The sequence below is a fragment of the Drosophila pseudoobscura genome, chromosome 2 (assembly GCF_009870125.1).
Source record: "Drosophila pseudoobscura strain MV-25-SWS-2005 chromosome 2, UCI_Dpse_MV25, whole genome shotgun sequence".
In the NCBI taxonomy this organism is placed as follows: domain Eukaryota; kingdom Metazoa; phylum Arthropoda; class Insecta; order Diptera; family Drosophilidae; genus Drosophila; species Drosophila pseudoobscura.
In genome coordinates this window covers 15,607,145-15,634,993 of record NC_046679.1, presented here as the reverse complement: position 1 = coordinate 15,634,993, position 27,849 = coordinate 15,607,145, and the positions used below count along the sequence as shown (strand labels likewise).

The window sequence follows — 27,849 nt, the reverse complement described above, 5'->3', positions numbered from 1 at the left end:
ACAAATGGAAAATATACAAGACATACTATATGCCGATATACATCTATCTAAACCATATACATGCATACATACATACATACATACGAGTATACATATATATCAGTCAACAAGAACAAACATATTTGTGTAGTGACAAAACTGAAATTAACAAATATTACACAAAAATACAGAAAATTTATTACTAATAAATGTTAAATATACAAAAAAGAAAACACCACCACCGCTGAGCAATTACTTACGTTACCAACTGTTGCTGATGGGCGATGCCGTCAAGGAGCTCCCCAATCAGTCAGAGTCCTCCAAGGGGGCGTCCTGAATCGGGCTCATTATGGCCAGTGACCTAGCCAAGCCCCCACTTCCACTTAATGCAACTGACCTGGGACCCCCCGCCTGCCGGCCGCCTCTGCTCATTTGCATTGTGGCCAAGAAGACATGAACAAAGACGAGACTTACGAGTGGTCTGCCGGCCAATGGGAGCGCCACCGCTGAGCAGGGCCATCAAAAAGTTTGCGTGTGGAGTGCAGGCTGGCTGGCTGGCTGGCTTGCATGAATCACTCGACCGGCGACATCGTGTGCAAAGTGTAATGAATCATTTGTCTCGGGGGCAGAGAGGGTACACCCATACGCGGAGTGTGTGTGTACGTGCTGGTAATTTGCAATTTGTTCTCGCACCAACTTTTACCAGTTTTTTTGTATGAAATTGGCCCACAGCCTTTGTGGGCAGACAAGACGACAAAAGACGTTTTGCGTTTGTTTGCATTTACTCGACTCTTTTTATTTAGCTTTCGGCTCGGTGGTGTGAATGGCAGCAGAGCAGCCCTTACATCGGGTAATATACAAATCTTTTGTGGGGTGGGGGAGGAGGAAAAGCGACCACGCCGACACCGATGATGCCGCCAGACTTAATGACTAAATTCAACGCACTATTTCGCATTGGGTTGCAGGGAGGGGCGTTTTGCGTTTATGGATTACAGATTAACTTAAGACTAAGCCTGTCTAAAATCTGTTTAGACCTCTTGCTTGACCTTCTTCCAAGCAGGCTTTGCACCGTTGTCCTGGGCTGGCCGTTTGTTGAAGGGCTTCTTGCCGAATTTGTTGAACTTTGGTGGGCCGGCGGGACCTGGGCCAGGCTTGCGGTTGCCGCCGGCGTTGCGGTGCAAGGTCGACTTCTTTTTGAGCAGCTTGTGCTTCAGCATCGAGTTGGGCTCTAGGAATACGGGCTGGTTCTTCACGACGCGCTCATTGCACAGGAAGGACTTGCAGAAGCCGTCGTTGGTGGCGAACTTGACCAGGGCCTTGTGGGTCAGCAGTGTGACGGAATCGATCTTACCGCTCTCACCAAGCAATTCCTGTAGGTCGCTCTCAGTCACATCTACAAATAGGAAAAGAACAAAAATATTAGTATGGAAAAGGTGCTGGGAATGGGGAGGGGGAAAAACCCACCTGCGGCAAGATTTGTCACCAGAACGGTTCGCGGCGATGTGTTGAAGGTGTATTGCTCCAACTTGAGCTCCAAGTCGCTGACAGTCTTGCCATTGAGCTGCAGCAGCGCCTTGGCGGCCTGCTCGGGCTCCTTGAATGTGACAAAGGCTAGGACATAGTTGGTGCACACAACATCAATGTCCACAATGTCGCCGAACTTCTTGAAGATCTTCTCAATAACGTCGGACTTGAAGGACTCGTGCTTGGCACCATTCTGGACGATCAGCGTACGCTCGGGCGACTTCTTCGAGTTGAGCTTGTACGAGGGCTCGCGAACGGTAATGAAGCGAGAGTTCAACTCGGTGCCGTGCAGCTTGAGAGCCTTGGGCAGGGAATCGACAGACTTGAAGCGCACGAAAGCCGTAGGGTTGCTGCGGTTGTTGGACAGGTTGACCGCCTCCACTTCACCGACCTTCGAGAAGAATGTCGACAGCTGCTCTTTGGTGGTATCGCGGCCAACTAGTCCCACGGCAACAGTGCGATTATTCAGATCATCCTTGTTGAATGGCCGACCCACGACCAAAACATTGCCGTAGAAGGTCAAGGCCTTCTCCTTGGCTTCGAGAGCGGCCTCGGCCGCTGCAGATGTCTCGAAGGCAATGAAGACAGTGTTGCCGTCATTCTTTCCCTTAATACGATTCACTGCAATGAGGGGCCCGAATTTGCTGAACTGAGCAACCAAATCGAGATGTTTGTACTCTGGAAAAAAACGTTTAAAGCAAATCCAAATGTGATCTCAAATGCAAAACGACCACCAGAAATCATTTAACTTTAAAGAAGGCGTTAAATAACTTACCATTTGGTATGTTGGAGACGTGAATAACCTGATCCTTGGGAACATCCGCTGGAATCTTGCCAACAGTGATTTTTGGAATGCCGCCCTTTTTGGGTGACGCCGCAGGTGCTGCTGCTGCTGCTGGGGCAGCTACCTTGCTTTTCTTGGCTATGGGAGCCTCAACAGGTTCGTCGTCTTCGGAATCGCTCTGTTGTTTTCCTGCATTTGAAATCTGGCCAGGTTCATCTTCGGAATCGCTCAGTTGTTTTCCCGCATTTGAAATCTGGCCAGGTTCATCCTCTTCGGAATCGCTCAGTTGTTTTTTTGCTGAATTTATAATCTGGCCAGGTTCGATGCTAGAATCGTCATCGTCATCATCTTCATCATCATCATCATCCTCCTCATCGCTATCGTCTTCAACAGCTTCATCGTCAATTAAATCTGAAACTTTTTGTTCTTCCTACAAATACAAAAAACACAAAACACGCGGTTTTTCCTACGGCTTTTCGTGAAGCGTGCTGTCTCTGAAACTTACCTCGGACTCGCTGCCTTCCTCATATTTGACGGCAGTCTGCTCCTCCTCGGAATCGGACTCATCCTCGCTTTGCTGCACTTGTTGCTCTAGCTTTCTTTTGGACTGCCTTGTCTGCGCTTGGGTGGCCACAACCTCCTCGTCGATCTGTGCCGCCTTTGGCTTTGGCCCGCGCTTGTTGCCGACTGGCTTCTTAACACCATTCTCGGACTTCTTTGCAGGGGCTACAGCGCGTTTCCTTTGTGCCATTTTGCTGGTTAAAATGTTTTCAGTCAGTAGGCTAATTAAAATAGATTACTTTCAGGCAAATTTGTCGCCGAAATGTGAACAACGCGTGGTTTAAGCGGAATAAAACGCACGTGGTAATAGGGATGGGAAACAGATTTATCGGGGAAATATACCGTCCGACTCTCAGAAATATACCGCCTCATTTTAAAAATATACCGCAAATATACTGACGAATTCGAGTTTTATTTAACATATTCCTCGTTTTTGATATTCCGTGGAATATTACAAGCAAAAAATATATATTTTGAAATTTAAACAAATGCAACAGCCCAACATGATATGGCAACGTCGTGAAATTAGTTTCAGACACTTACAGCACTACCATAGATGGCGCCATATCGATATTCTTTTGCCATTCATTGAGCGATAAGCTTGAAGGACGAGGTTCATTACCTCCAGCTATTATTTATTAGTTCGAAAGGTCGTTGAAACATAAAAACTGGCGGCGAGCGCTTATCACCGTAGGACTACGTATTGCGAATGGTTGTTTCTGAGAGTAGTCGTGACCAGCAACAGACACGGATGTATCGCTCATCCCTAGAAATTTCGTACAATGCTTATCGATAAGCGATAAAGTATACACATAAAAAATTAAATTGCAGCACCAGCACCAACGCACATATTTATTGTTCGAAGTGCGAGGAGTGCCAAAAACAAAGAGCGAAGCGACGAGCGTGTGTGCGACTAAACACTTTGGAGCAGATACAGACAGACCGGAACCAGAGCCAGCCACGGGCCGTAGCAACAAGGGAGTCGCAGCAGCAGCAGCACAGGGCAAGGAACTGAGCAGCAGCAGCAGCTAGAACAACGTCGACGACTACACAATGAACACACTGACCCCCAGCACAAACGGAGCAGCCAGCGGTGGCTCCACAACGGCCATCTCCACGACAGGCAACGGCAACGGCAATGGCAGCGGCTCCAGCACAAATGTCACAGCGGCCGGCACTGCCGTCGATGGCGGCGGGGGCGGTGGCCTCGACGAGGCTGGCGGCGATGCCAGCTCACGGCGGCAGGCGACTCGTGTTTTCAAGAAGAGTTCGTCCAATGGCAAAATCACCGTGTATCTGGGCAAACGGGACTTTGTCGACCATGTGACGCACGTAGATCCCATAGATGGGGTGGTCTTCATCGATCCCGAGTATGTCAAGGATCGCAAGGTGTTTGGCCAGGTGCTGGCCGCCTTTCGCTATGGTCGCGAGGACCTGGACGTACTGGGTCTGACATTCCGCAAGGACCTGTATTTAGCGCATGAGCAAATCTTCCCACCCATGCAACTGGAACGCCCGATGACCCGTCTTCAGGAGCGGCTGATTAAAAAGCTGGGCCCCAATGCACATCCGTTCTACTTTGAAGTGCCACCCTACTGCCCCGCCTCGGTGTCCTTGCAGCCGGCCCCCGGAGATGTGGGCAAGTCTTGTGGTGTGGATTACGAGCTGAAAGCATTTGTGGGTGAGTCTTTGGCATATGGCTGGCAGGCAGGCAGGCAGGCAGGCAGTCAGCCGAGGGCTTGCCTGCCTCGTTGTCCATTATTAATGTATGTGTCGACATCTGTGCGTGTGTGCGTGCGTGTGTATGAGAGTTCTGCTCCGGTCAGGCAAAGTCAAAATCATTGATGAGCAGCGACTGCAACAGTGGCGGCAGCAGTCAGGCATTGTCAATACATGCATAAATATGTACATTTCCACATTCCGCAGTACGTACCCATGTACATACATACAATATGTGGAGTGGAGTATAGATGTGTATAATGTGGCGCATGTGTCACGCGGACACGCGGGGTTAATTAATCCAGCTACGTCTACATGGAGCGACAGCGGGGACTGCGCAAAAATGTCATTGGAGGTTTGATGACGCAGCGTCCCACCTAATTGGAATTCGACGCTTCTAATTGGAATCCGACGCTGCTCTCGACTCTGGTTGTATCACAGTCGAGATATGTATTGTTGTTGGCTTTAATTAGGCGCCGCTGCCACTGCCGCTGCCGCTCCCGTTGACTTTGCTGACGTTTTCCACAATGCTCCTCCCCAAAAACACTCAATTGATTCTTGGAAGAGTGGCGGTGGGGGGGCCAGTGGTTTTGTTTTCTGCTTGCAAAAGCTTAAAGCGCAGAGCGGTTCTCCCCTTTCCTTATTTGTAATAATAATAGGTTAACAACAATATACGATCGCCGCTTGTTCAGCGAAAAAATTAGCTGCGATTTATGGAAGTTACGCGCGCATATTTGCGTTTCGCACGCGCACTGGCAGTCGCACATCTTCTACGCTCCTCGCTCCCAAGCCCCATCCTGGAACGGGACGGGACAGTGCGGCAGGCCATCTCGCTTGCACTTGGCACACATTGCTATCTGTTTTGTGTGCGGCGCGCTCTTGCCTTTTGTCCGCGCTTCTGGCGCTCATTCTTATCTGCTTGCGGAGACTCTGCCAATTTGTGTGCGGCCATAAAGAGATTAATGAAAGAGCGGGGCGGTGGCAGCGGCACCCCAATTGGCATTTGGGTGGGCCTTGCCATATGTACATATAGATAGACAGCCTACTGTTGCACTGCACTAGATGATACCTAAATAAAATGTGAGATTTTCAAAATAATTATTCACACAAGCGTTCCACAGCACGTCGCACCCACTCTGGATCTCTGGCAGCTTCCTATACCCGACCAGAGGGTGTTATGACTATCAATGCTGACCGAGTATTTCCTACTCTCACATTGCTGATCGGCATTAAAGCTGGTCCCCAAGCTGTAGCTTCGTACATACCCTTCTCTTTGCTGCCTGCAGCCACTCTACCAACCTCACTCCACATCGTTCAGAAAAATCACTTTCATCTGATTATTTCATCTAATTGACACCACAAAAGATCGCTTTGGAGTCCCATCTATCTGCTAGGGTATTAAACGCTTCGGGGTCTGAACGATAGAATCTCTTTCTTGTTATTTACTTGGCGTATGTTGATTTGTTTATTTAATGTGCTTTGCCTCCATGTTTTTGGCATAAACAATTAACTCAGCCCCTCTTGATGCGGCACGATTTACGATCTTCAATTTGGAAAGCATTTCGTTCAATTGGGGCAATACAGAAAACCAACCAAGAAAATCTTGGCATTGAACTGTCTGTATCTGGCTCTAAACCATCTCTTGTCGCTATGCCCTTGTATGTGGATTCCCGGAATTTGGTGGGGATCTACATACAATGGTTGGGAAGCGGATAACTGATTCATCTGGTTACAATGCCGGTGCCGATGCCGATGCCCGCCGCCTACCATCTATGACGCACATAACCAAGCGTTCATTCATGTATTCACACACTGAGAAGCACACACGCATTAGGGATAGATATGACACACCTCTAAGCCAAATATGCAAACGTCACATGATATTATTCCAGTCAAGTGGATAGCCAGGCCCTTACTAATTATGTGTATCCTACATTAGGTGAGCACGTCGAGGACAAGCCACACAAACGGAACTCGGTGCGGCTAACCATACGGAAGGTCATGTATGCCCCGTCCAAGGCCGGGGAGCAGCCATCGATTGAGGTGAGCAAGGAGTTCATGATGAAGCCGAATAAGATCCATCTGGAGGCCAGCCTGGACAAGGAGCTGTACCATCATGGCGAGAAGATATCGATCAATGTGCATGTGGCCAACAACTCCAATCGAACGGTCAAGAAGATCAAGGTCTGTGTGCGGCAATTCGCGGACATTTGCCTCTTCTCGACGGCCCAGTACAAGTCCGTTGTGGCCGAGATCGAGTCGGAGGATGGTTGCCAGGTGGCACCGGGCTTCACCCTGTCCAAGGTCTTTGAGCTGTGCCCAATGCTGGCCAACAACAAGGACAAATGGGGACTGGCCCTGGACGGACAGCTGAAGCACGAGGACACAAATTTGGCGTCCAGTACGCTGATCACCAATCCCGCCCAGCGCGAGAGTCTCGGCATAATGGTGCACTACAAGGTCAAGGTTAAGCTGCTAATTAGCTCGCCGCTGCTGAACGGCGACTTGGTTGCCGAGCTGCCGTTCACGCTAATGCACCCCAAGCCCGAGGAGGAGGAGCCCCCGCTGCTGGGCGAGAGATCGCCGCGGGCCAGCCTGGCGGCGCCGCTGCTCACCTTGGGCGACGCGAATGAGGACGGGGCATCGGGGTCAGGTGGCGACCAGGGACAACAGGATGTGCCCACCACCACCAATCTGATCCAGCTGGACGATGAAGAGGCGCAGGACGATGACATCATCTTCGAGGACTTTGCCCGCCTGCGTCTGAAGGGCGCCGAAACGGAGGCCTAAGTCGCTGATGGCTGGTCTCCCGTCCCCCTAGATTTTCGGTCGCATTGTTGTCGAGCCCAGAGCTCTTGCAGTTCTTGATCGGTCCCGATCGGTCTTTAGATATATGATGATATATGTTATGACAGTGTGCACGCACAACAACACACTTCGATTGTCCAACTTATTGAATACGGTCACCTTTCGGCATTTTGTATCATATATGAGAAATTCGCGCAGCCGCCTAAATGTAAAGTTTTATACAGTAGCCAATAGCCACGGTAAATAGTTTGGTGTAAGCTAAAGTATTTGATATGTGTAGGCCATACGTTCTAGTATCTATAGAGTTAAGCTGACAGTGTACGAATTTTAAAATGTGAAATTGTTTAACAAATACACAAACCATACACAGACACACCCACACAACGCAGCACAGCACAGCACAGCAAACCCCACACGCGAACCAGATACGCCATGTAATTTACAACCCAACACCCACGCCTGCAACAGTTGAAAGAATGCACAAAAATTATATTTATTTATCTTCGAACCACGAAATCTGTTCACTTATGCCCAACGATTGACGATACGCGCACACAAACCCATGCATTCTAGACCCCACACGTTGTTGGACTTGTCGTAATTGTGGCCGGCAATATTTTAAAAGCTTTAAATGCAGCTAATTCGAACTATGTTTTTTCTTAAAAAGAACAGCAGCAGCAGCACAATGAAACGCCCGAGCATTATACTTACAATCAATGCCTAAGTGTAAAGAATAATTTAATGTAATTACAAAAGGAATAAAATGCAAGGAAACTTGTTAAATGTGCTTTGTTAAAAATAGCAAAAGTTTATGTATGATTTTCGAAATTTGCGAATCGAATTTGGAACTTGGTGGCTGAAAAAATCATCAGAAATATTTTAATATGCATTTTTATAGCGTTCAGACGGATCGTATGCACTGAATCCTTTGGCATGAGTTCTGCTCCTAATTGGCTATGTCCGGAATCGAAATTGAGGAAACGAAAACGTAACGCAAATTACTTTAGAAACACACAAAAATTGGAATTGGTTCCACTATATATATTTTTATGACGACCTTTTCAATGAAAAGTAAAAAACGCATAAGTTTAGAAGCTGTGAAAGCGAGAAATGTATGAATTTGGTTCCTTTCATTTATGGGCGGCGCCTGCTACGAATGAATTATATGATATTTAAAAATAATTAAAATTCTAGATACGCTTAGGACAAACAAAATTGATAAAAAAAATATGAAAATAACCTAATTTAAGGCTTTTAAATGCTAACATTAGCTCGAATTTGTTTTTAGACCGAAAGAAACAGCAGAAGCAAAACAAACCATGATATACTATGTAGATATCATATGAACATATTTTAAAGTGCATTTTTATAACGCGTATATCTGTACGATCGTATGGGTTTGTTAGAATGTTTTTAGAGCGCGACGGGAATGATTGAAACTGGAGCAAAAACTGGTTAAAATGGATACAATACTCGTATGACAACAAGTAATTTAACAAAAATATATAGAGCAATTTAAATGTATATGTAGAAGGAATATTAAAATAAATATTTATATGTGAATATAGTAAATATACATCAGAACCGAACAAAACAGAACAGAACCGAGTGTAAAGCATTTAAGCCATAGCCTCAGCATGTGCCCACGAATATGAATATGAATATGAATATCCTGCAGATCTGCTTAAGAAATTAGTCTCGGATGAATATGAATCAAATTTTCAACATTATTTGTAAAGTTTTTATAATACCTTTTTATATATTTCATACATACACATGTAAGACGGAGGAGAACCCTTTTGTAGCCTGCACAAAAGCAAAAGCAAAAAACAGATGAGAAAATTAAATTAATTTTATTTTTTAAAGTACATTTTTTATCTAGTACCAAAATGCATTCAATTTGATAAATGTTTAATGTGTAATAATTAATTATACAGATATAGGTATAGGTATAGGATATATAGTTATTTATATATATTATATACATACATATGTATAATAAATACCGAGCATTATGTGCTGTTTGCCTAGCCCACGCACAGAGAAGGAACCCACGATAGTTGAAATGCTATAAGATATGAAATGTATGTATTACAAGTACCTACCAGAACTAACATAGTATCATAGTCCCATAGTATATACTATACACCGATATAAATATATATATATACGAGTATATGTGTACATATATGTATATGATATGTAGAATATGTGAAATCGAAATCGAACATTGATTGATAATCTATCCACCCTAGCCCTCGCGCAAAGCGATTCGAATGGAACACGATATCCAAGACAACCTACCTACTACTCGTACTCGTATGACTAATCGAACCCAAAAACACGAAAACCTAAAACGGATAATGGAAAGATTGAATGTTGTTTATTTAAATGTTATAGAGTACCGAACCGATAAAGGAAAGCATAATTATTGGAAGAGTGGAAGGGGCACGTTGGAGTTGTGTGTGTGTGTGTGTGTGTCTGTGAAAGACAATGTCCGAAAAGCTTTAAACAAATATATACAAAAATATATAGAGAGAGCATTACAAAAATATACCATTTATTTGAGTTTGTTATATCGATACCGAATCCCATTCCCCATTCCCCCAGCCATGCCTCTCAATATCATCCAACGTGTCCATCAAATAATTAATGTTCTATCTACTCGACGCAAAAAAAAAAAACAAAACGAAAACTAAATAAAACAATCTATCAAACACTGAACTGGAAGGGCAAAGAAAAACAACAGATTTTTAAATGTAAACGAAATTTTTTTTGTCATTTGATTTAAGCTGTCATTATTGTTGCACCATTTAGAGAATAATTAATTAATGAATTATGATATATTTTTGATGTCCAGCGATGATTGAACAGCAAAAAATGGGAAAATATATTCGCTTTGTGTTTGCCTGAACAGTTTAATAATGTAAACTCCTGAATAATTATGCAATAAAACGATAGAAATTCTATGGAACTCAGTGGAATAATACGAGTATGAATGTACCATATGAATAATCAAAATCAGAGGGTAATTAAAATACACAAGTGGAAACTGTTGTCATACGTTTGTCGAAGGTTACTTTATTCCGCAACAATTAGCGAGAATTGTATTACATTAAAGGGGTATTATATTCGTCCTGAGTGTTCCCTAGGATCCCATTTATAATTCGTGCACATTAAGCTGCTGAAACACAGTGCTGACCCACAATGAGGAGCGGGTGTTAGCCTGCTTGTGGGATCATCAGAACTTCTTGGGATTATAATTTATACATTTTGCACAAACTGAATAATTGATAATGGCACAATGGACTTGGCAGCGCCGCTGCGGTTTAGAGGCTGCGCTGTGGAACGGATGTACGGACAGATGTCGGGCTCTGGCGCTGGCTGATGGCCAACGAACCCGAGCAATGAGCGGAAAACCGCAATGTGAAAAAGCCATTTGCTGTTTGGCCTTCCCCGTCCTAAATTTCCACTCACCCACACACCCAACATTACTAGCGCACTTAAAACAGACGAGGAGCAGCAGTCAGCAGAGAAGTCAGGTCATAGAGCAGAATGTTGTAACATTTCGGGGGACGGCCATTCAGTGCGGTTGTGTCTTGGGTATGTGTCAGTCAACCTGTGACGACCACCGAATCTGTCGCTGGGAGTCGAGCAGCAATTCTTCATTTCCGGTGCAGCTTAAGAGCCATGATTCCTTCCCGACTCCTTCCTTCCTGGTTCCCCTCTGTGTGGGGAAAGCCTTTCTTTTTGTGCGCTGTGGAAAAAGCGAGCAACGGCAACGGCAATGGCAGCGGAAGTTGCTTGCCTGACCCAGACCCAGACACAGACCCACTCCACTCAAGCCCCAACTCGTTCCGGGGTCGCCTTCAGTCTTCTACGTGTTCCTTACCTTGTCCTGCCTTGCCCACCACTCGCGCTTTGTACTGTATGGTTTTCATTTCCGGTTTCCGCTGCTGTTCGAGTTACTTAAGCGGATTACAAGAGCAACAGCGAATGACGAAGTCAGTTGGAGCAGGGGCTTGCTGCAAATGATGAAGTAGACGACAGGACCGATTCCAGTCCTGTTCCTGTTTTGATTTACCAAATATGTTGAATATTAATTGAGATTTATGGCCACTGCACCTCCACTGGGCCTTCCTAACCCACCCACCCATGCATTGTTAGGCAAACCCATTATCGTAATTATGCCAAAATGACGGATATAGAACACCAGTAGTGTAGATGGACCTTGCCTATGACGAACTCTACTTCATTAAAGGCTGAAACACAGTCGGATTGCTGCTTTGCTATTACTTATATTTGAATGATTGAAACAGGGAGAGGCATCTAGCACTAGGCCTGGCAGTGGGCATTCTCCCAGAGCTGTGCTTGCGACTGGAAGTAGTTGACCAATTCCTCCATACTGACGTTGGCGAGCATCTCATTGATTTTCGGGACGAGCAGGTTCTGGTACAAGGAGTCGGTGATCTTTGGCTGGATCTCCTGTAGACCAAGAGAAATGAGAGTCTTGCTCCAGCGGTTCCAGAAGTTGTTGGTGGAGATGTTCCACAGCGTGTTCCAGTTGTCCAGCTGAATGTCGGCCAAGTAGATGGCCAGTTTGAAGTCGACGATGCGCAGACCCGAGGAATTGGTCAGGCTGTTGGCAAAAGAGTAGCTTCCCACAAAGCGCAGATCCACAAAGGCCTCATTGATCAGATCGCGCTGACGGATGGGCAGAGGGACTCCGGCAATGTTGACGAAACCCTCGATCTCGGAAGAGCCCAGAATCTGGATCTTGGGGAAGATAACGTCGTAAGCTGCCTCGCCGGTGGTGCCATAATCGCTGGCGCTCAGGATCTGGAAGTTGTTGAGGCCCTCGATCCGGATGTTGCTCACATTGCCCTTCAGATTGTAGTCGTCGCTGGAGCAGTCGAAGGCGTAGAAGGGATTGACAATGGGAGCAAGCACGGGAATGTCGGGGGCGTAGCCGCATGGCATGATACTCTTGAAGGCCTGTATGTACTGGGTCATGGCCGAGCTGAACTTAGCACTGGCAGCCTGCTGGGGGACTGGTGTAGCGCTGACCAGGGCGATGCCCAGGAGGGCAACAAGGAAGAGTTGGGAAGCCATTTCGATTGCTGACTCGGTTGGTGAATGAACTGTGAATGGTTTACGATGGCACCGTGTGTCTTTTATAGTTGGGATTCTTATCTATTCAGTCGATGTTAAATGGAAGCTTTCAAGTCTTATGATGGATTGAATATCGATGGAATCGCTTATTGGGTGCCCATATCGCCACTAAGGCGCATTACATACTTTCAGCTCCCACATGACTCATTGGCTCGTGCGCCTGTCGAGGGGTTTCACACGATGTCAAACGATCCATCGACTACTTAGGGTCTGCAAATACCGAGAGCCGTGTTCATTTGGTTTCGATATCGGAATGAGTTCCCGGAATATTCTAATTGATGAGACCCTTAGTTAGACTGGCCTTTTCCGAAGCCACAAGCAACCAACAAGCAGCTTTATTAAATACTTTTTAATTTAGTTCCACTGAATTTTTCTACTACTGGAGATGATAGATGAGCTGAACGGAACATCAAGAAAACATATACAGGTGTTGAGGTGTTAAACCTCTGAAATATTTTCAGATTTATAGAACTGCAAGCAGCAATTCCGGTCGCGTTTAGTACTCTTGTCTAAGTCCGCGGTGGCTCTTGAGATTGAAAGCTTCTTCTGCGCTTCCCACTTTCCCGGGGTAGCAACTGGTATAAATATATATTTGCCATCAACACTTTTCAGATCGATATAACCGTAATCAATAGTGGATTATTCATTTCATCTTTAACTTTACATAAAAGGTATGTGTATCAATCTAGTGGACCTTCAGTGCCACCAGTTAGTTGGGATTGCCAATTTGCTTTTCAAATAAATAGATCTTGTTTTCTATAATATGCAACTTTTTTTCTTGTTTGTTTTGAAAAAACAAACATATTTAATTGCTAAGAATTCCGCTTCAAATGTACGACCTATTCCTCTTGGAGTTGCACATATCGTGGTTTTCTGGAATTCCTTCTCCCGTTTTTTGAGTTTTCTTGTCTTGCAATCCTTTATAGGGTTTATGGAACTTTTTTAATGTTGAATGTTGTAGCAAAAGCAATAGAATCATAAAAATCAACATCTTAAAGTGCTTCGAGATGTTCAACTGCTTGAGAAAGGGAAAGAAAACTTGCTTTTCTCTCCGTAAGAGAAATGTACTAAAGCTCTTCCTTCTTATCAACAATTTCTGAGTAAACACATAAATTTACTCATTTAATCTGTTATGAGAAAATAATGAGGAAGTCTGGATGAAATGCGGGAATGATAAGAATAAAAAATACTTTTCACTTTGAACTTTAAACTCAAAAGAATCCGTGTGAATATATCCAAACTGCCGATGCAAATGGCGCAATGTTATTGTGGAAGAGCAGAACCTGTTCAGTTCTTACTATACATGTTCCCTGGCTGTTTTTCTTCGAATTTGTTAAATAAAGGCTTTTTACTTCATAAGCCACCACGAATGTACAACTCTTTCATCATTAAAGGCTTTCAAGGAAACTTACATACGGATGTTATTTACACCGACTTTAGTAAAGCACTCGACTCTGCCAAACACTCCAGTGTTCCAGGTCTCAAAGAGTCCTCTTCAAAATCTCCCTCACCTTCGGTATAAGCATACTTTCGATGATCCGCATTTGAAGGTGATATTAAGCTCAGTGTCCAGTATATGTATATTATATATTTCCCTTCAAACTCGCTTTCAGTCATGGTGCTGTGTAAACTTGATACACCTTATTGCCTCAAAATGTAAAGTAATGACATATCATGCCCTATATACCTATACCCTATGCGGCCTTTCTACACGACATCTCAGAGATGTCCAAACTATGTCCCAGGAGGATAGCGAACTTTGTGAGAGCATCTGGATGGGATAATTGCTGACAGGAAGTCTCAAAACGCAGGAAGGAAATGATCCTATGCGGTATCACAACGGGCCGAAACCGGCCTAAGTGTGACGGGCTCCGAGCGAGCCCGGCAGCCGCCTCAACCTAACCTAACCTAACCATAGAGCCGTCAGTACAAAGTACACCAGGACTTTTTACTCTTTGCTTTACGGGATGCGGCTGTGAGACTACCACCTTACTCTAGTAGACTGCTATTAGTAAATCTCCCATCCCACCACTTGATCGAGGGTGAAGTAGATAGCCTTGATTTGTTCAGCCGCATAAATTTCACTCCACTAGAAACAATTTACCGTTGACCAGATAGTAAATTCGAAAAAATGGTTTCTAAAGCCTTCTTTCTTGAATAGGAAGATAGTTGGTCCGGTGACCTACTTCTGATTTAATACACCAAATGTGTTGACGATTAATTGAGATTTATGGCCACTGCATCCACCAAAGCATTGTTAGCCAAGCCCAAACACGGCCTTCAGTCGCCCCATTAGTGTAATTATCGCAAAATGACGGATATAGAATACCAGTTGTAGTTGGACTGGTGTTGAAAGCCGAAACACAGTTGGATTGCTGCTTTGCTATTACTTATATTTGAATGATTGAAACATGGAGAGTCATCTGGCACTAGGCCTGGCAGTGGGCATTCTCCCAGAGCTGTGCCTGCGACTGGAAGTAGTTAACCAATTCCTCCATACTGACATTTTCGAGCATCTCATTGATTTTCGGGACGAGCAGGTTCTGGTACAAGGAGTCGGTGATTTTTGGCTGGATCTCCTGCAGGGCGAAGTACAGAAGCTTCTTACCCCAGCTGTTTGCTAGGTTGTTGCTGGAGATGTTCCACAGCGTGTTCCAGTTGTCCTGCTGAATGTCGGCCAAGTAGATGGCCAGTTTGAAGTCGACGATGCGCAGACCCGAGGAATTGGTCAGGCTGTTGGCAAAAGAATAGCTTCCCACAAAGCGCAGATCCACAAAGGCCTCATTGATAAGATCGCGCTGACGGATGGGCACATCGTAACCGGCAAAGTTTATGGAACCCTCGACATCGGTTGATCCCAGCACCTGGATCTTGGGGAAGATAACGTCGTAAGCTGCCTCGCCGGTGGTGCCATAATCGCTGGCGCTCAGTATCTGGAAGTTGTTGAGGCCCTCAATCCGGATATTGCTCACATTGCCCTTCAGACTGTAGGCGTTGCTGGAGAAGTCGAAGGCGTAGAAGGGATTGACAATGGGAGCAAGCACGGGAATGTCGGGGGCGTAGCCGCAGGGCATGATGCTCTTGAAGGCCTGTATGTACCGGGTCAAGGCCGAGCTGAAGTTAGCACTGGCAGCCTGTTGGGGGACTGGTGTAGCGCTGACCAGGGCGATGCCCAGGAGGGCCACAAGGAAGAGTTGGGAAGCCATTTTAATTGCTGATTCGGTTGGTAAATGAACTGTGACTGGTTTATGATCGCGCCGGGTGTCTTTTATAGCTCGATTTTTTATCTCTTGGTTATATTTTCGTTGGGAGATTCCAAATCTTATGATTGATTGCATATCGATGGAATCGCATACTGAGTTGCCTTATCGCAACTAAGCCGCATTAATTTTAATTTTCCACAAGACTCAATGGTTCGTGTGCCTGCTTTGGGGGTTTTCCTGACAGCTCAGCACGCGTTTCCCCCAAACGATCGATCGTCTGGTTAGTGGCTACATAATGCCAATAGCCGCGTAAATTTGGTTCCAATATAGGAACGAATTCCCGGTATAGATATTCCTACTGATGAGGCGAGGCGCCTGTTTGGCCAGTTCCCGTGGCCTTATCTGAAAAAACAGTCAATTAGCCTGTTTAGCAAACATTTAACATTCAGTTGAATACTGAATTCGGTATCTCCATTTTAGTTCTAGTTTGCTTGATTAAGGGAACATCAGGATGCATCAAAATAAATCCTCTTTTCAGTGCGTGAAATTTGAGCATTTCTCGGAATTACATTGGTATTCGCTGCTGGTCTTACGGAACCATTAGGCTTTCAGTTTGGCGGTTGTAAGTGCTTTTTGAACCGCTTCATGGTCGTTGGAGAAACATTACCTCCACTATTGGCGATGGCTGCGTGGCTAGAGACTTAATCTGACTATGGTGCCTCTCCTCTTCCAGCTCCTGCTGCTCTTTCTGTCTGAAATATTAGTGGATGCTGCATTTTAGTTTTTAGCAAAAGTTCCTCCCCTCTACTGCCATCAAGCGCACAATCCGTGTAGTGTCTATCGATCGAATGAGCAGGACTATAACAATCCTTCAACCTTCGGTGGTAGTCTTTTGAATGGGAATCTGTGGAAATAAACATTAGCTTTTCGTTTGGGCTGAGTTTTGTAATGTATTCAAATAATTAAAGTCAATATTGATTTAAATTGGTGAATTAGACAAGGCATGAACTTCATTTCGATATGAAGTAAAATAATAATATGGATTAGTTGGATGTTAGGTTTATTTTTACTTTAGATTGTAACGCTTTATGCTTCATGCTTTAGCTTTTCTCAACTTACATTAGTTTAGACATTTTGCGTTACTAGATATGTCGGCTTGAGCGATGTTTTGCTACACGTGAACTAGACGGAGAAGCATTGGTCCTAAATCTCGTATTGCTAGTGGGATCAGCTACAGCCGAGGAACCACGTCCAAGTAGGGAGTCATTCTCATTACTTTGGCGATGTTTTATTGCACGAGAACTAGACGGAGAATCATTGATCCTAAATCTCGTAATTCTAGTGGGATCAGCTACAGCCGAGGAGCCACGTCCAAGTAGGGAGTCATTCTCATTACTTTGGCGATGTTTTATTGCACGAGAACTAGACGGAGAATCAGTGGTCCTAAATCTTGTTTTGCTAGTTGGATCAGCTACAGCCGTGGAGCCCCGTCCAATCTCGGAGTCAATCCCATCACTTTGGAGATGTTTTGCTACACGCGAACTAGACGGAGAATCATTGGTCCTAAATCTCGTATTGAGAGTGGGATCAGCTACAGCCGAAGGGCCACGTACAAGTACGGTGTCATTCTCATTACTTTGCCGATGTTTTGCTGCACGAGACGGAGAAGCATTGGTCCTAAATCTCGTATTGCTAGTGGGATCAGCTATCGCCGAGGAGCCCCGTACAAGTACGGTGTTATTCCCATTACTAATTGCCTTGTACTTCTTCTCCAAGTCGCAAATGCGGATCTCTTGGCTCACGATGATAGTCTGGAGCCGAATTATATCGTCGCGGATTTTGTTCACGTTCGCCTCAGACAAATACATAAAGCGCTGACTATTCAGTGGTGCAATAGATGTACACACTGAGGAATCGCTGTTGTTGACTTTTCCAGAATTTCCGTCGAATCGTCTGCTGCTGGGACCCTCACGATAGGCTTTTGAAGTGGGAGTTCTTGGCCCCTGAGGAAGCATCTTGATGTTGGGGTTATTTGCTGACAATTCGCTCGGATTGATGGCAGCTCGGCAAACCGGAAGAGGAGCGGATCTATGAGGCCTGTTTCATCTAATCATATTTGTTGGACTACAATTTGGAATGGTTGGTATTATTGTGGCAGCATTTTCATATAGAGCAAAAAGTGACTTAATATTCAAGGTATACCCGATGAACGGAGAACATTTGAGTTCTCTGAGCTATTATTTGAGATGGCAAAAGTGCACACAAAGAATCTCTTTTCACAGATATTTGACTTTAGCTATGGCAAACAAATGAACCTTCAATTTGAAAAGGATTCCATTTTTGTTCATTCCCATGGTATTTGGGTAGTCGGATTCCTGTTCCAACTTGTGTTTTTCGTGCGTATTACATTGGGATGCCTTTGTTTCAACATTTTGATTTGGTTTGGCAGGGTCCAGCGCGAAGGGAGATGGAAATGGCTCTGGCTCTGGCGCTAGCTGTTTGGGATGATGACTGGGACCATTGGAGCTTTGTTGGAGCGATTCACTTGAAATGCAAAAGTTCAATTTACTGCAGGCGCCAGTTTGCTTTCTTTTCTCGTGTTGTGTTGCACTGCGTGCCGTACCGGAAACAAGCTACGCTCGGTCCACTCCTATCCACCTATCCAACATCCGCTCCCACATGGAGAGCGACACGCACAGACATGCACAATGGTACATATGTAGGTATGCTCCCTGCCTGCGCCTGGACAAACGGGATGGATAGTGAAACAAAGCAAATGTGAGCTGAGTAGCCTCTGCATTGGACATTTGTTACCGCTGGGCAAAGATGTCCGCAGCGACCCAGGGCGAGGGCGAGGGCCAGGGACTGGGTTTTAGGTTCTGCTACTCCGGCTTTGCTTCCATCCTTTGATTCGCCCACCCCGCGACGGAGGTGCGGAGTATGTGTGTGTGATTGAATGGACTTGGAGTGTAGTACAACACTCGGAGCTGACGATGACCACGTCCATGTTGCCGTTTTACCATGCAAATGCCGGTGAAAACATTTTTTGGACACAGATCCACCGTTGGCCATATTTCGCCAGTGCTGTGGATGGGGAGGGGCGACCTGGCCGAACAGCGGCCGTCTGCCGCTGCTTCAGTTTGCCCTGCAGCCATTGATGATGAGCGCAATGTTCATAACCTGCCCCCTCCTCCCACTGTGTCTGGGTGGATGGGCTGGTTGTATGCTAATTCCCTCCAGGTGCACATGTGCGGATAGCCGGGTCGAGCCGGAGACGGACCGTGCCCGGCGGCTGAACAAGATCTGTATTCCATTTCTGTTATATATACACAAGATTGGTACACATTATTTTCCTGTTTCGAGCAGATCAAAGTGACAACTGACCGCATTAAGGCTGTAGCTATGCAGAATATCCGCCGAAAACTCAGCCGATGATGGAGCTCCACTTCATTTGTGGCACACGACGACGACGGCCCAACGCTGTCGGCCACAACAAAGCATGGCCCACAGCCAATTTGGTTGGACACACGGCTAATTGGACCAAAGTGCGTGTGCCATCCCATCCTCCGCCTGCTACTATTCCTCCTCCTCCTCCTGCTGCTAGCTGATGGTGTACCTTGGGTGATGGTGGTGTACGAGAGTGTGCCAGGCCTGTGTTTTGGGTGGATGGAGTAAGAGTGTTCTTGATTATACTTCCGCTTGCTTAATAGGAATTGCGCCACAAAACCACATTATGCCGGCGCGTTGTCGCCCTCAAGTTCTTCTTATTCCGACCTCAGGTGGGGACGGCCCGACCCCTGAGCATCAGCCTGAACCGGAGCTCAGCTGCTTTAGCCTCTCTTTTGGGCATTGTGAAACCACAAAACTTTTACCGTTTGTTTTGGTTTGGCCTCCGCCAGTGCCCGGATTCCCCTGCACCCACATGTATTGACTAAATTAATATTCTCAATTGAAAACTTTTCAACAATAGTTGCTGCAAAGTTTTTCAAAGCCATTACACGGAGAGAAATCCCACGCGGGATCAAACAAATAATCCAAAACAATACAATTTATTATGTTGTAAGATGCTGCTTAACAAACGAGTTGGCAGCCCTGGAGCCTTTAATGATATTCGATTATTGTCAGCTGGTCAGGTTGTGCTTATCGATATCCTAGCTTTTGTTTGCCTTTGTAATTTGCCATTGTTTATGGTATTTTTGGAGATAAGTTGTAAGAGAAAAGTATCAGTGAAAGTGAATAACTCTTCGGATATAAGCCACGTTGCTGATTATGTTATTCGTGTGTCCACGGGTGCCAAAGTACGGGCGCCTTGGCGAAAGCGATCGAGATGCTTCCAACGCGTCACTGCCCTGAGATGGCGGCCCCGCGTGGCGGAGTGAATTCCTGGAGTTGCCGTTCCTCGAGGAATACTTGAGTATTGGATTTACTTTCACTATATCACCAAGTTCTTATGTGTGTTTGTACATAAATTTCAGAATACATAGGATGAAGAATTCTGTAAACAATCATTGGCTTCAATGAATGCTGAACTGAAGATATCAGGTACACACTACCCATGTGTGCATGTAAGTAAATGTTTTGTAATGAACTTCCAATCATAATTGTTTATTTTTTTTTAGGCATGGTGAAATGAGTCATTGGAAAGCTTCGGCCCGTCAAGTGAGTCACTGCCAGTATTCTCAACATAGCGTTTCCCTTTGAATAATCTTGGCTAAAGCCCATTTCGTTCAGTGCAGCCTAGGCGGACACACCGCAAAACTTTTGCGTGTGGTTTTGTGTATTCCATTCTAATAAGTCGCCAGCTATCTAACAATTCAAATCTAAGAAAATTTCAAAATTCAATTTGCACTGTGGTGCGGTGTTGCTGTGTCGCTGTGCTGATGGGGGAGTGAACAACAAAAGCCCACCTCATCTAGAAACTCCCTCGGTTTTGTCCCTTCTCATCATCAGGAGCCCTTGCCGATGCGACGGCAAAGTGAACAAACATTTCTGAAAACTTACTTGAATAGATTATTAGGAATTATCAAAACTTAATTTAGCTTAAGAGTGCTCAACGTAAAGGGGGCAGGGCAGGGCAGGCGGGCGGGCGAGACGTGGCATGCGGGTAGCTAATGAATACCGCCCGAGTTCAGGAACAGGTGACAAACAATCAGTGACTGCAGCACTTGAAAGGCGGCTTTTGAAGTGGTTGCCATTGAGAAAACTTTTGACTTGAAAGAGGGGACTCCGACCTGGTCGGGGACGTTGTGGCCATTGATCTTGTCATGTCTTTGTTGTGGACTCTGCTAAGTCCCCGACTAAGCGGCTTAGGGCACTCTGCGCTCGTGGAACTTAAAAGTTTAGCACATGCGACTTAAGCGCTAAAAGAAATAACATCAACTGCTAGGCTGTCATCACAGCGGGACTGCGTTTATTAACTAGACTCGGAGATGGACGCTGACATGGACATGAACACGGACAGGAATCGATCTAATGAGGCTGCCAGCTGGCGGCAGTGTCTGGGATTGGCCGGGTCTGCCATATCCAGCTGTGTAATCGGCTTCAATTAAATCAAGCCAAACGACACCGGCAATTTGAACGTTCGCTTTTGTGCTCCCCACGGGCATGGACAAGGAGCTTGCAGCTAAATAGAATCCAGCCAATGTCGGAGTCGGAATTGGAGTTGGAGTCATGGCGACCTTTTAGGAGCGCTTCCTGCCGCTTCCCCCGTCCTGGCCATTCACTCAATCTGGCGTTAATAACGTGGCACAAAATTTACAAGGGAAGTGCAGATGGAAAGAATACTTGAGTTACCTTTACCTTGCCCTTGCCCTTATTCCGAGTCGATAATCGCAAAGGAAAACGGATGTCCAATTAGTTGTGTGCCAGCTTCCGGCTCCAGCTCTTCCTGTGCACATCCAGCTCATCTTCGCCCGGTCTGAGCCTGTCAATTGCAGCAGCTTCCATTCGGAGTCGAGCCAAGTCGATTGCCAGTTGGAGGCCAGGCGACGCACAGCCTCGCCTCGCCCCGCCCCGCCCCGCCCGTCGTCATTGTTGCCGGTTGGACGCCAATGGCATAATTTTCATATTTGCTTGCCAGTCAATTGCCAACAATTTGCATAGTTTGATGTATGCATGTATGTATGTATGTAAGTATGTATGAATAGTAGGTATATGTGATTTATATGTAATCCTCCCACTCTACTTTTAGATATGGCTTATCCCGGTCCCTAATCAATGCCTATTTATGTGCGAAATCCGTTTGGCTTTGCCAGTGACGCGCTTATCGCGCTGCATGCTCGTCGGGCTAAAAATTGAATAAAGGATTTAGGGCCTTAAATTGGAGGTACAGCCGCCGACTTGCCACGTCAAATGCCAGTGTCTCAGAGTGTGCGTGTTGTGACTCCACCAAGGATCTCCACGCGTGTGTGTGTGTGACAGGAAGCCAAACAAAAGCAACATGTGTAACTTGTATGGCCTGGCAGCGTCAAAAGGCGAGAGGCTGGAAAAATCTATTAGAACGTGTCTTGCCTGCCAACCCGATACTTCGTTACCCATTCGCCCAGCCTCTGCTCCATTTTCCCGCTTATATTTCACCCGAGGGCATAATAAGCTTGCCTCTGCCTGCCACTTTTTCGAAGAGGAAAACCTCTCCGCCTCTCTGCCCCTCAGCTTTCCCTTTTCCCTTTCTTTTTTTTTTTTATTTATTTCCACGTGCGTGTGTGTGCCTGAGATATTTACTTATGATTGAGTTGCGTGGCGCCAGAAGAGGAAACATCGAGGGCACGCCACCCTCGAAACAATTTGGTAAGAGATTGCGGTTGCTTTACTGATTTTCTCACCCATTTTGTGTGCGCTTTCGCCCCATTTTACCCGACCGTTCGTTTCCTCCCTCTTCCTGCTGCCGGCCTGCCGGCCCGCCTGCCAGCCAGAGTGTGTGTGAGAGATGAAAATTTAAATTGATTTTGCATTGTTTGACTGTCATTGTTGTTGCCCTCATCGCCGGGCTGTTGGCTGTTGTTTTTCTGTTTTTTTTTGTTGTTTTTTGTATATGGTGGTTCTCGATAAAAACGAAGCTCTGGTTCTACATGGGTGGAAAATTATTATAAATTTCAATTTGTGCATCATAAACGTAACACCGAATTGGTTTCGGGATTCCCCTAATCGATTCCCTCTGTTGGCTAGCCAGCTGGACAGTACTGTTGCCTTTTGGGATGATCTTTCATACCAAGAGGTATCACCATACGAGAAGGTACGATTACAGGTAAAAGACGCAGAACAGAATGGAGATTAAGTGGGCTGACTATTGCTGTCATGCCGGATTTGATTGGAAATATTCAGTCTTGGCTCGGACTTGCTCTCTGTTCGTATTTTCCGGGTTGAGAGGCTTGACTGCACTGGGATTTTTAGGTGTTGTTTCAAAGAACTTCGTGAGGCCTTGTATGCATACACTCCTCCTGCAGCCATGGATAGCGGATCTACAAATTCAAGGTAAAGCTACAAACATATATGAATACTTTGCCACCTTCATAGGTTTCAATTGAAATGTATTGTTCTTTTTCTTCTCAGGCCTTGGACACATCAATTATCCAAACGGCTTATGCTTTTCTGATATTCTCGGAGATCCAAGGTAAAGATATTCCTATCCCCACCATTCCATGAAAGGATTAACATATTATTTTTCCTTTCAGGTCTTGCCAGACGTTTCCCCAGAGCTTTGATCTGCCTGGAATTGTACTCCCCTCTTATTCGATATGGCTTGACTCACCCCAGCATTGTGATGCGCTTTGTTTATGTGCGACCCAAGAATCATTTGTTTTTATATGAAATTGTTTTACGCTGTGGCAGCGATCAACCCTGCGTCTGCCCCGCTCTCTGATTACAACTACAAAACTGATTCTTTGGTTTCCTTTTTGCCGGGCTGTTTGCTCTCTGCTTTCTTTGGCTGTTCATACAAATATTTATCGACTTGTGCGTTGATTTTCCGCTTGCTTTGGTTTTACAGCAGCCCCAGCCCCAGCCCCAGCCCCAGCCCCAGCCCCAGTTTCGGTCCCATTTTCATCCTTCGAAGATTTTTCGGCATATCCATGTCAGAACCGAGCCGTAGCACGTGCACGGTAGGGTTAAGCGTTGCTGCTACCCCTTCCCCTTCCCATTCCCATTCCATCCCTGACATGTCTGGAGAGTGTGTGTCTGTGTGTGTGTGGTACAGAGTGGGGTCTGCATTTGGGGCTATGGATTGGTAATTGAATTTATTGTTTGACATTCAAAGTACCGTTGAGTCAATTACGCTGGAAAATTGGTATCAAAATATTTACGAGCTGTTTATTGCATTACGCAAACTTGATGCCCCCTCCAGGCAAACCAATTCGATCCCCAGCCCGAACTAAAAATAAAAATGAGAAAAGGTAACGCAATTTACATGCTGATGCCAGGGCTCCCCCGAGTGGGTGCAAGGCTACATACATAAGTACAAATATATTCTCAAGAAAAATTACATAAAGGTTAAACGAAAAAGGAAACTTGTCGAGGTGTAAACTGCCCGTGTGCGTCAATTAATTGAACAGAGGGATTCTTCTGCTTGCGCTGCAATAGATCAACAATCAACTGCTTGAATTCCGGAGCAAATGCCATCCAATACTTACACTTAATGGCCTTAATGGCCACCTTCTCGTTGAGTATCCGCAGGTCGGACTTGACGTTGTCATAGCTGAGCACATTATCCATGCAAAAGAAGCCATTGCGCAGCTGCATCGGCAAGTGTAGCTGGATCATCTCGAGGGACTCGGGATTGTCGGCCAGACGCGTGTAGATGTGCAAGACATGTTGCAGGATACGAGGATCCGGCTCCAGCGTCTGCTGATGGATGACGCGGCCCAGAGTGTGGATCAGATGGGTTCGACGGGACAGACGACGGGTGGCAAACTTCAGGCCCACCGCATTGTCCAGGATCCGGTAGAGAATAAACGAAGAGAGTGTTTTGCTAATGTTCGAGCCGTGCTCCATCTGGTGCAGGAGCTGAGGAATCATCTCGGCGGCCATTGTGTAGCAGATGATCTCCGATGTGTTCTTTTTCAGCAGCCCACAGATGATGATCAGGACCGAGAGTCGCACGTTCTCGATGGGACGCGTTTTCTGGGTCAGCCTCAGCAGTGGCATCAGATAGTAGAACAGGTGGGTGCGCATCAGCAGCACTCCAGTATCCGGATGCTTGGCCATGGACAAGAAGAGGCTGAGGGCCGCGAATACGCGCTGTGACTGCTGGTCGTCCAAACTGTTGGTCGACACCGCCGGATAGACGTCAATCACCTCCTGCAATAGCCCGGCCACAGCGCCAAACGACTGCCACAGCATGGGACCGAGATTTACGATTACTCGGCGACGCTCGCAAAGCTCTAGCATGGCCAAAGGACGGTCCTCCTTGCTGCACAGGTCCAAAATCCATCCACAGATGTACTCGGCCTCGGCCAATTCCCCGATATTAACATTTGAATCGCTCATCTTGTTTGCTTTAATTGTTTAATTTTCCTTTTAATTTTCCCTGCGGCTTTCACCTGTCTCTTCGGTGGCAGAATTTTAATTGTTTTCTGTCAATATGAAAGTCGGCCTTCTGTCTGTTTTTTTTTGCGGTGCAGTGCAACTTTTGTTGACCACTTTGTTTGGGTTATAAGCCGAGAAATCTTGCACCTTTCAAGCAGATGTTGCGTTTAGCCCAGACAGAAATTTGAGCCTGGCCTCAGACTTAAACAAAGAGAGTAAACAGATTCTATAGCCACATCAAATTGCACTGCTTTATAAGCCAGACTATTTTTATTTTCACTAATTGAGAGATGTCACTACTAGTGTTGGAAAAGTTACTAATGTCTATCGTGTAATTTCGTTTCAAACACCAGAGGGTGACAATCTTATAAAAAGAGTATTAATTAATGCACTAAAGTCCTCGAAATTACGGAATTAAATATACCCATATGACACTAGACTTTAGAGAGAGGGAGAGACAGAAATTGAATCTGAAAAGTGTGGAAATCGAATATTTCTGCCGCAGCTGGCGCATATAACTTTCTCGCTCTCACTTCAAGCTTTTCTCATAAGACTGTCCAAAGTCCAATTTCATCAGGCTATAAGTAATTAATATCGTTATGGTATGTCTGGAGTATTTGAGTTTTCTTTGAACAAACTCAGATTGAAAAATGCATTCGCATTTCAATCTTAATAAAGCCGTCAGTCAAATACTGCATTATTTACCAAACCAAAGTCTGTGCACACTAGCCGGGCGACATTAACGGTACAAATATATGCATATGCATATATCTCGTTGGACGACCAGACAGGCCATTGGATAAATGAGCTGATGAGTTGCAGTTAATTAGAGCGAATTCATCACTCACTTGCAACACCCACTCCCCGCACCTCACACTCCCCGTCTGTACACCCAAATGAATTATGCATAACAATGTGGGCAACAAGAACAACATGGGGCTAAAGCTAAACCATGCAATTAAATGCAAACAATTTTCCATAAATTATGTGCGGCAGCAACAGCAGCAGCAGCGTCACCCCGAATATGTATGAATATATGTATGTATGTATGTATGTATATGTAGTTCCATGAAGCGACTAATGCAAAACGGAAGCGGAAATCTGTTTCGGTCTTCTGCATGCGTGGACGTCCCCTCCCCTACTTGCCCGATTGTGTATGAGTTTGTGCCGTGGCGGCGTGTTAATTGGCAACAACTCTATTATTAGAAGAAAAATATGCTGACCCGTCAATGGCAGCAATTTGCCTTGCTAATTTTCATGGCGGTCACAAAAAACCGTGGAAAACCAGACAAATATAGAGGAGAACACAGGAAAATATTCAAACACTGGTATGGGTGAGGGGGGGTGTGGGGCAGCTGTGACAATTCCCAAAAATATATTTGCATACGCCAGATCGATGTATATTAATGCAATTAAGTGATGCATCCAAAATTTTCAAATAAACAAATGCGCAAACAGCAGTTTTCTCCTCGCAACTCCCCTCCGGCCCCGAGGTTTCATTTTCCTGTCGGTCGAAAAGTATTAACTGCATTTTCTGGATAATTAGGCAGGTCAGTCGCAATCGGAATTTCCGGTTGCGTTGTTGCCCTTATTCAAAGTTTCGAATCGCATTGGCAAATTAGAAATTTCACGCTACGCCAGGCAAAACGCCAAATAGTTGTGCCTTTTAATGAACCGACTAAAATGGTACCCATTCTGTGAAATACAGAATTATTATTAATCCTCCTTTCATGGAAAGCAGCAAAGTAAAAGTACCAGTAAATGATAATTTGATGCTCCCACAGGTCACATTGAGTGCAGGGCACATCGTTATTAGCTGCTGTCCAACCCAAGCCACTCAACCAAAATGCCAAAATTGCATTTGGAGACTACACACACCACACCCACACCCACACCCACGCCATGGCACGGCACGGCACGCCAGAAGGCACCACGCACTGCAGTGGCAATGCGCACCTCACCACATCAGAGGGCCTGGCATACCTGGGCCCTATGGTATTTTGTCTAATTTAAATTAATATTATGCCAAGCATCAGCAGTGGCGGCAGTGCAGGCCAGAGGCATTTCGGCCTTTATATCCTTTGGCCCTTTTTGGGGCCCGTCAGACAGGACAGCAGAGCCAACAGGCAACAGCCAACCCATTGGCCATTGTTCGTCGGCCAGGGCAAATTGAAATTGAAACTGCAACCGGATGTAATTGGGCTTGCATACGTTCGTTTCGATTTGGTTTGGGCTCCGTTCCGCTTAGGTTTCTGCTCTGCTCTTTCCTGTTCTGCCAGTCTGTTTGTCTGTCTGTCCGTTGATAATATCATTGATAGCTTTTGCCACAATTCGTAACCGCAATAAGTTGTTGTTGGTCACAGTTGGAGCGGCAAAAAAGGACCGACCGTCCATTACCTATGAGACTACTGTCCACTTCCCACATGGCCATGAGGTTGTTCTGTTCTGTTCTGTTCTGTCCACTCGCCCATGGCTCTGAGTGTTGTGTGTTTCTGTGCTGAATGGCAACTGGAAATTGGAAATTTTAAGCTACCTTTATCTGTTGAATGGCTTGTTGATTATTACCGAAGCTGGCGAATG

The 27,849-nt window shown here is 45.6% G+C and overlaps 5 protein-coding genes across 5 annotated transcripts; 1 reads left to right on the top strand and 4 right to left on the bottom strand.

Annotated features, from left to right (window-relative positions):
• Window positions 1–749: 749 nt before the first annotated feature.
• On the bottom strand, window positions 750–3,173 carry mod (modulo). Its single transcript, XM_001358842.5, has 4 exons — window positions 2,793–3,173; window positions 2,279–2,717; window positions 1,444–2,181; window positions 750–1,372 (listed from the first exon to the last, which is right to left on the bottom strand). Exons 1-4 carry the CDS (start codon window positions 3,036–3,038, stop codon window positions 1,008–1,010), a joined length of 1,788 nt encoding a protein of 595 aa, XP_001358879.2. The 5' UTR covers window positions 3,039–3,173; the 3' UTR covers window positions 750–1,007.
• A 255-nt stretch (window positions 3,174–3,428) lies between these two features.
• Window positions 3,429–10,059, top strand: krz (beta-arrestin protein kurtz). Its single transcript, XM_001358841.5, has 2 exons — window positions 3,429–4,529; window positions 6,507–10,059. The coding sequence occupies exons 1-2, from the start codon at window positions 3,902–3,904 to the stop codon at window positions 7,355–7,357; spliced, it is 1,479 nt and encodes a 492-aa protein (XP_001358878.2). The 5' UTR covers window positions 3,429–3,901; the 3' UTR covers window positions 7,358–10,059.
• Window positions 10,060–11,710: 1,651 nt separating this feature from the next.
• LOC6897358 (uncharacterized) lies at window positions 11,711–12,487 on the bottom strand. Its single transcript, XM_002137475.2, has one exon. The coding sequence runs from the start codon at window positions 12,485–12,487 to the stop codon at window positions 11,711–11,713; it is 777 nt and encodes a 258-aa protein (XP_002137511.2).
• Window positions 12,488–14,919: 2,432 nt separating this feature from the next.
• LOC6897357 (uncharacterized) lies at window positions 14,920–17,939 on the bottom strand. Its single transcript, XM_002137474.3, has 2 exons — window positions 16,870–17,939; window positions 14,920–16,654 (listed from the first exon to the last, which is right to left on the bottom strand). The coding sequence occupies exon 2, from the start codon at window positions 15,883–15,885 to the stop codon at window positions 14,977–14,979; it is 909 nt and encodes a 302-aa protein (XP_002137510.3). The 5' UTR covers window positions 15,886–16,654; window positions 16,870–17,939; the 3' UTR covers window positions 14,920–14,976.
• Window positions 17,940–24,144: 6,205 nt separating this feature from the next.
• Pos (Poseidon) lies at window positions 24,145–25,598 on the bottom strand. Its single transcript, XM_002137473.3, has 2 exons — window positions 24,375–25,598; window positions 24,145–24,315 (listed from the first exon to the last, which is right to left on the bottom strand). The coding sequence occupies exons 1-2, from the start codon at window positions 25,228–25,230 to the stop codon at window positions 24,281–24,283; spliced, it is 891 nt and encodes a 296-aa protein (XP_002137509.3). The 5' UTR covers window positions 25,231–25,598; the 3' UTR covers window positions 24,145–24,280.
• Between the last annotated feature and the right edge of the window lie 2,251 nt (window positions 25,599–27,849).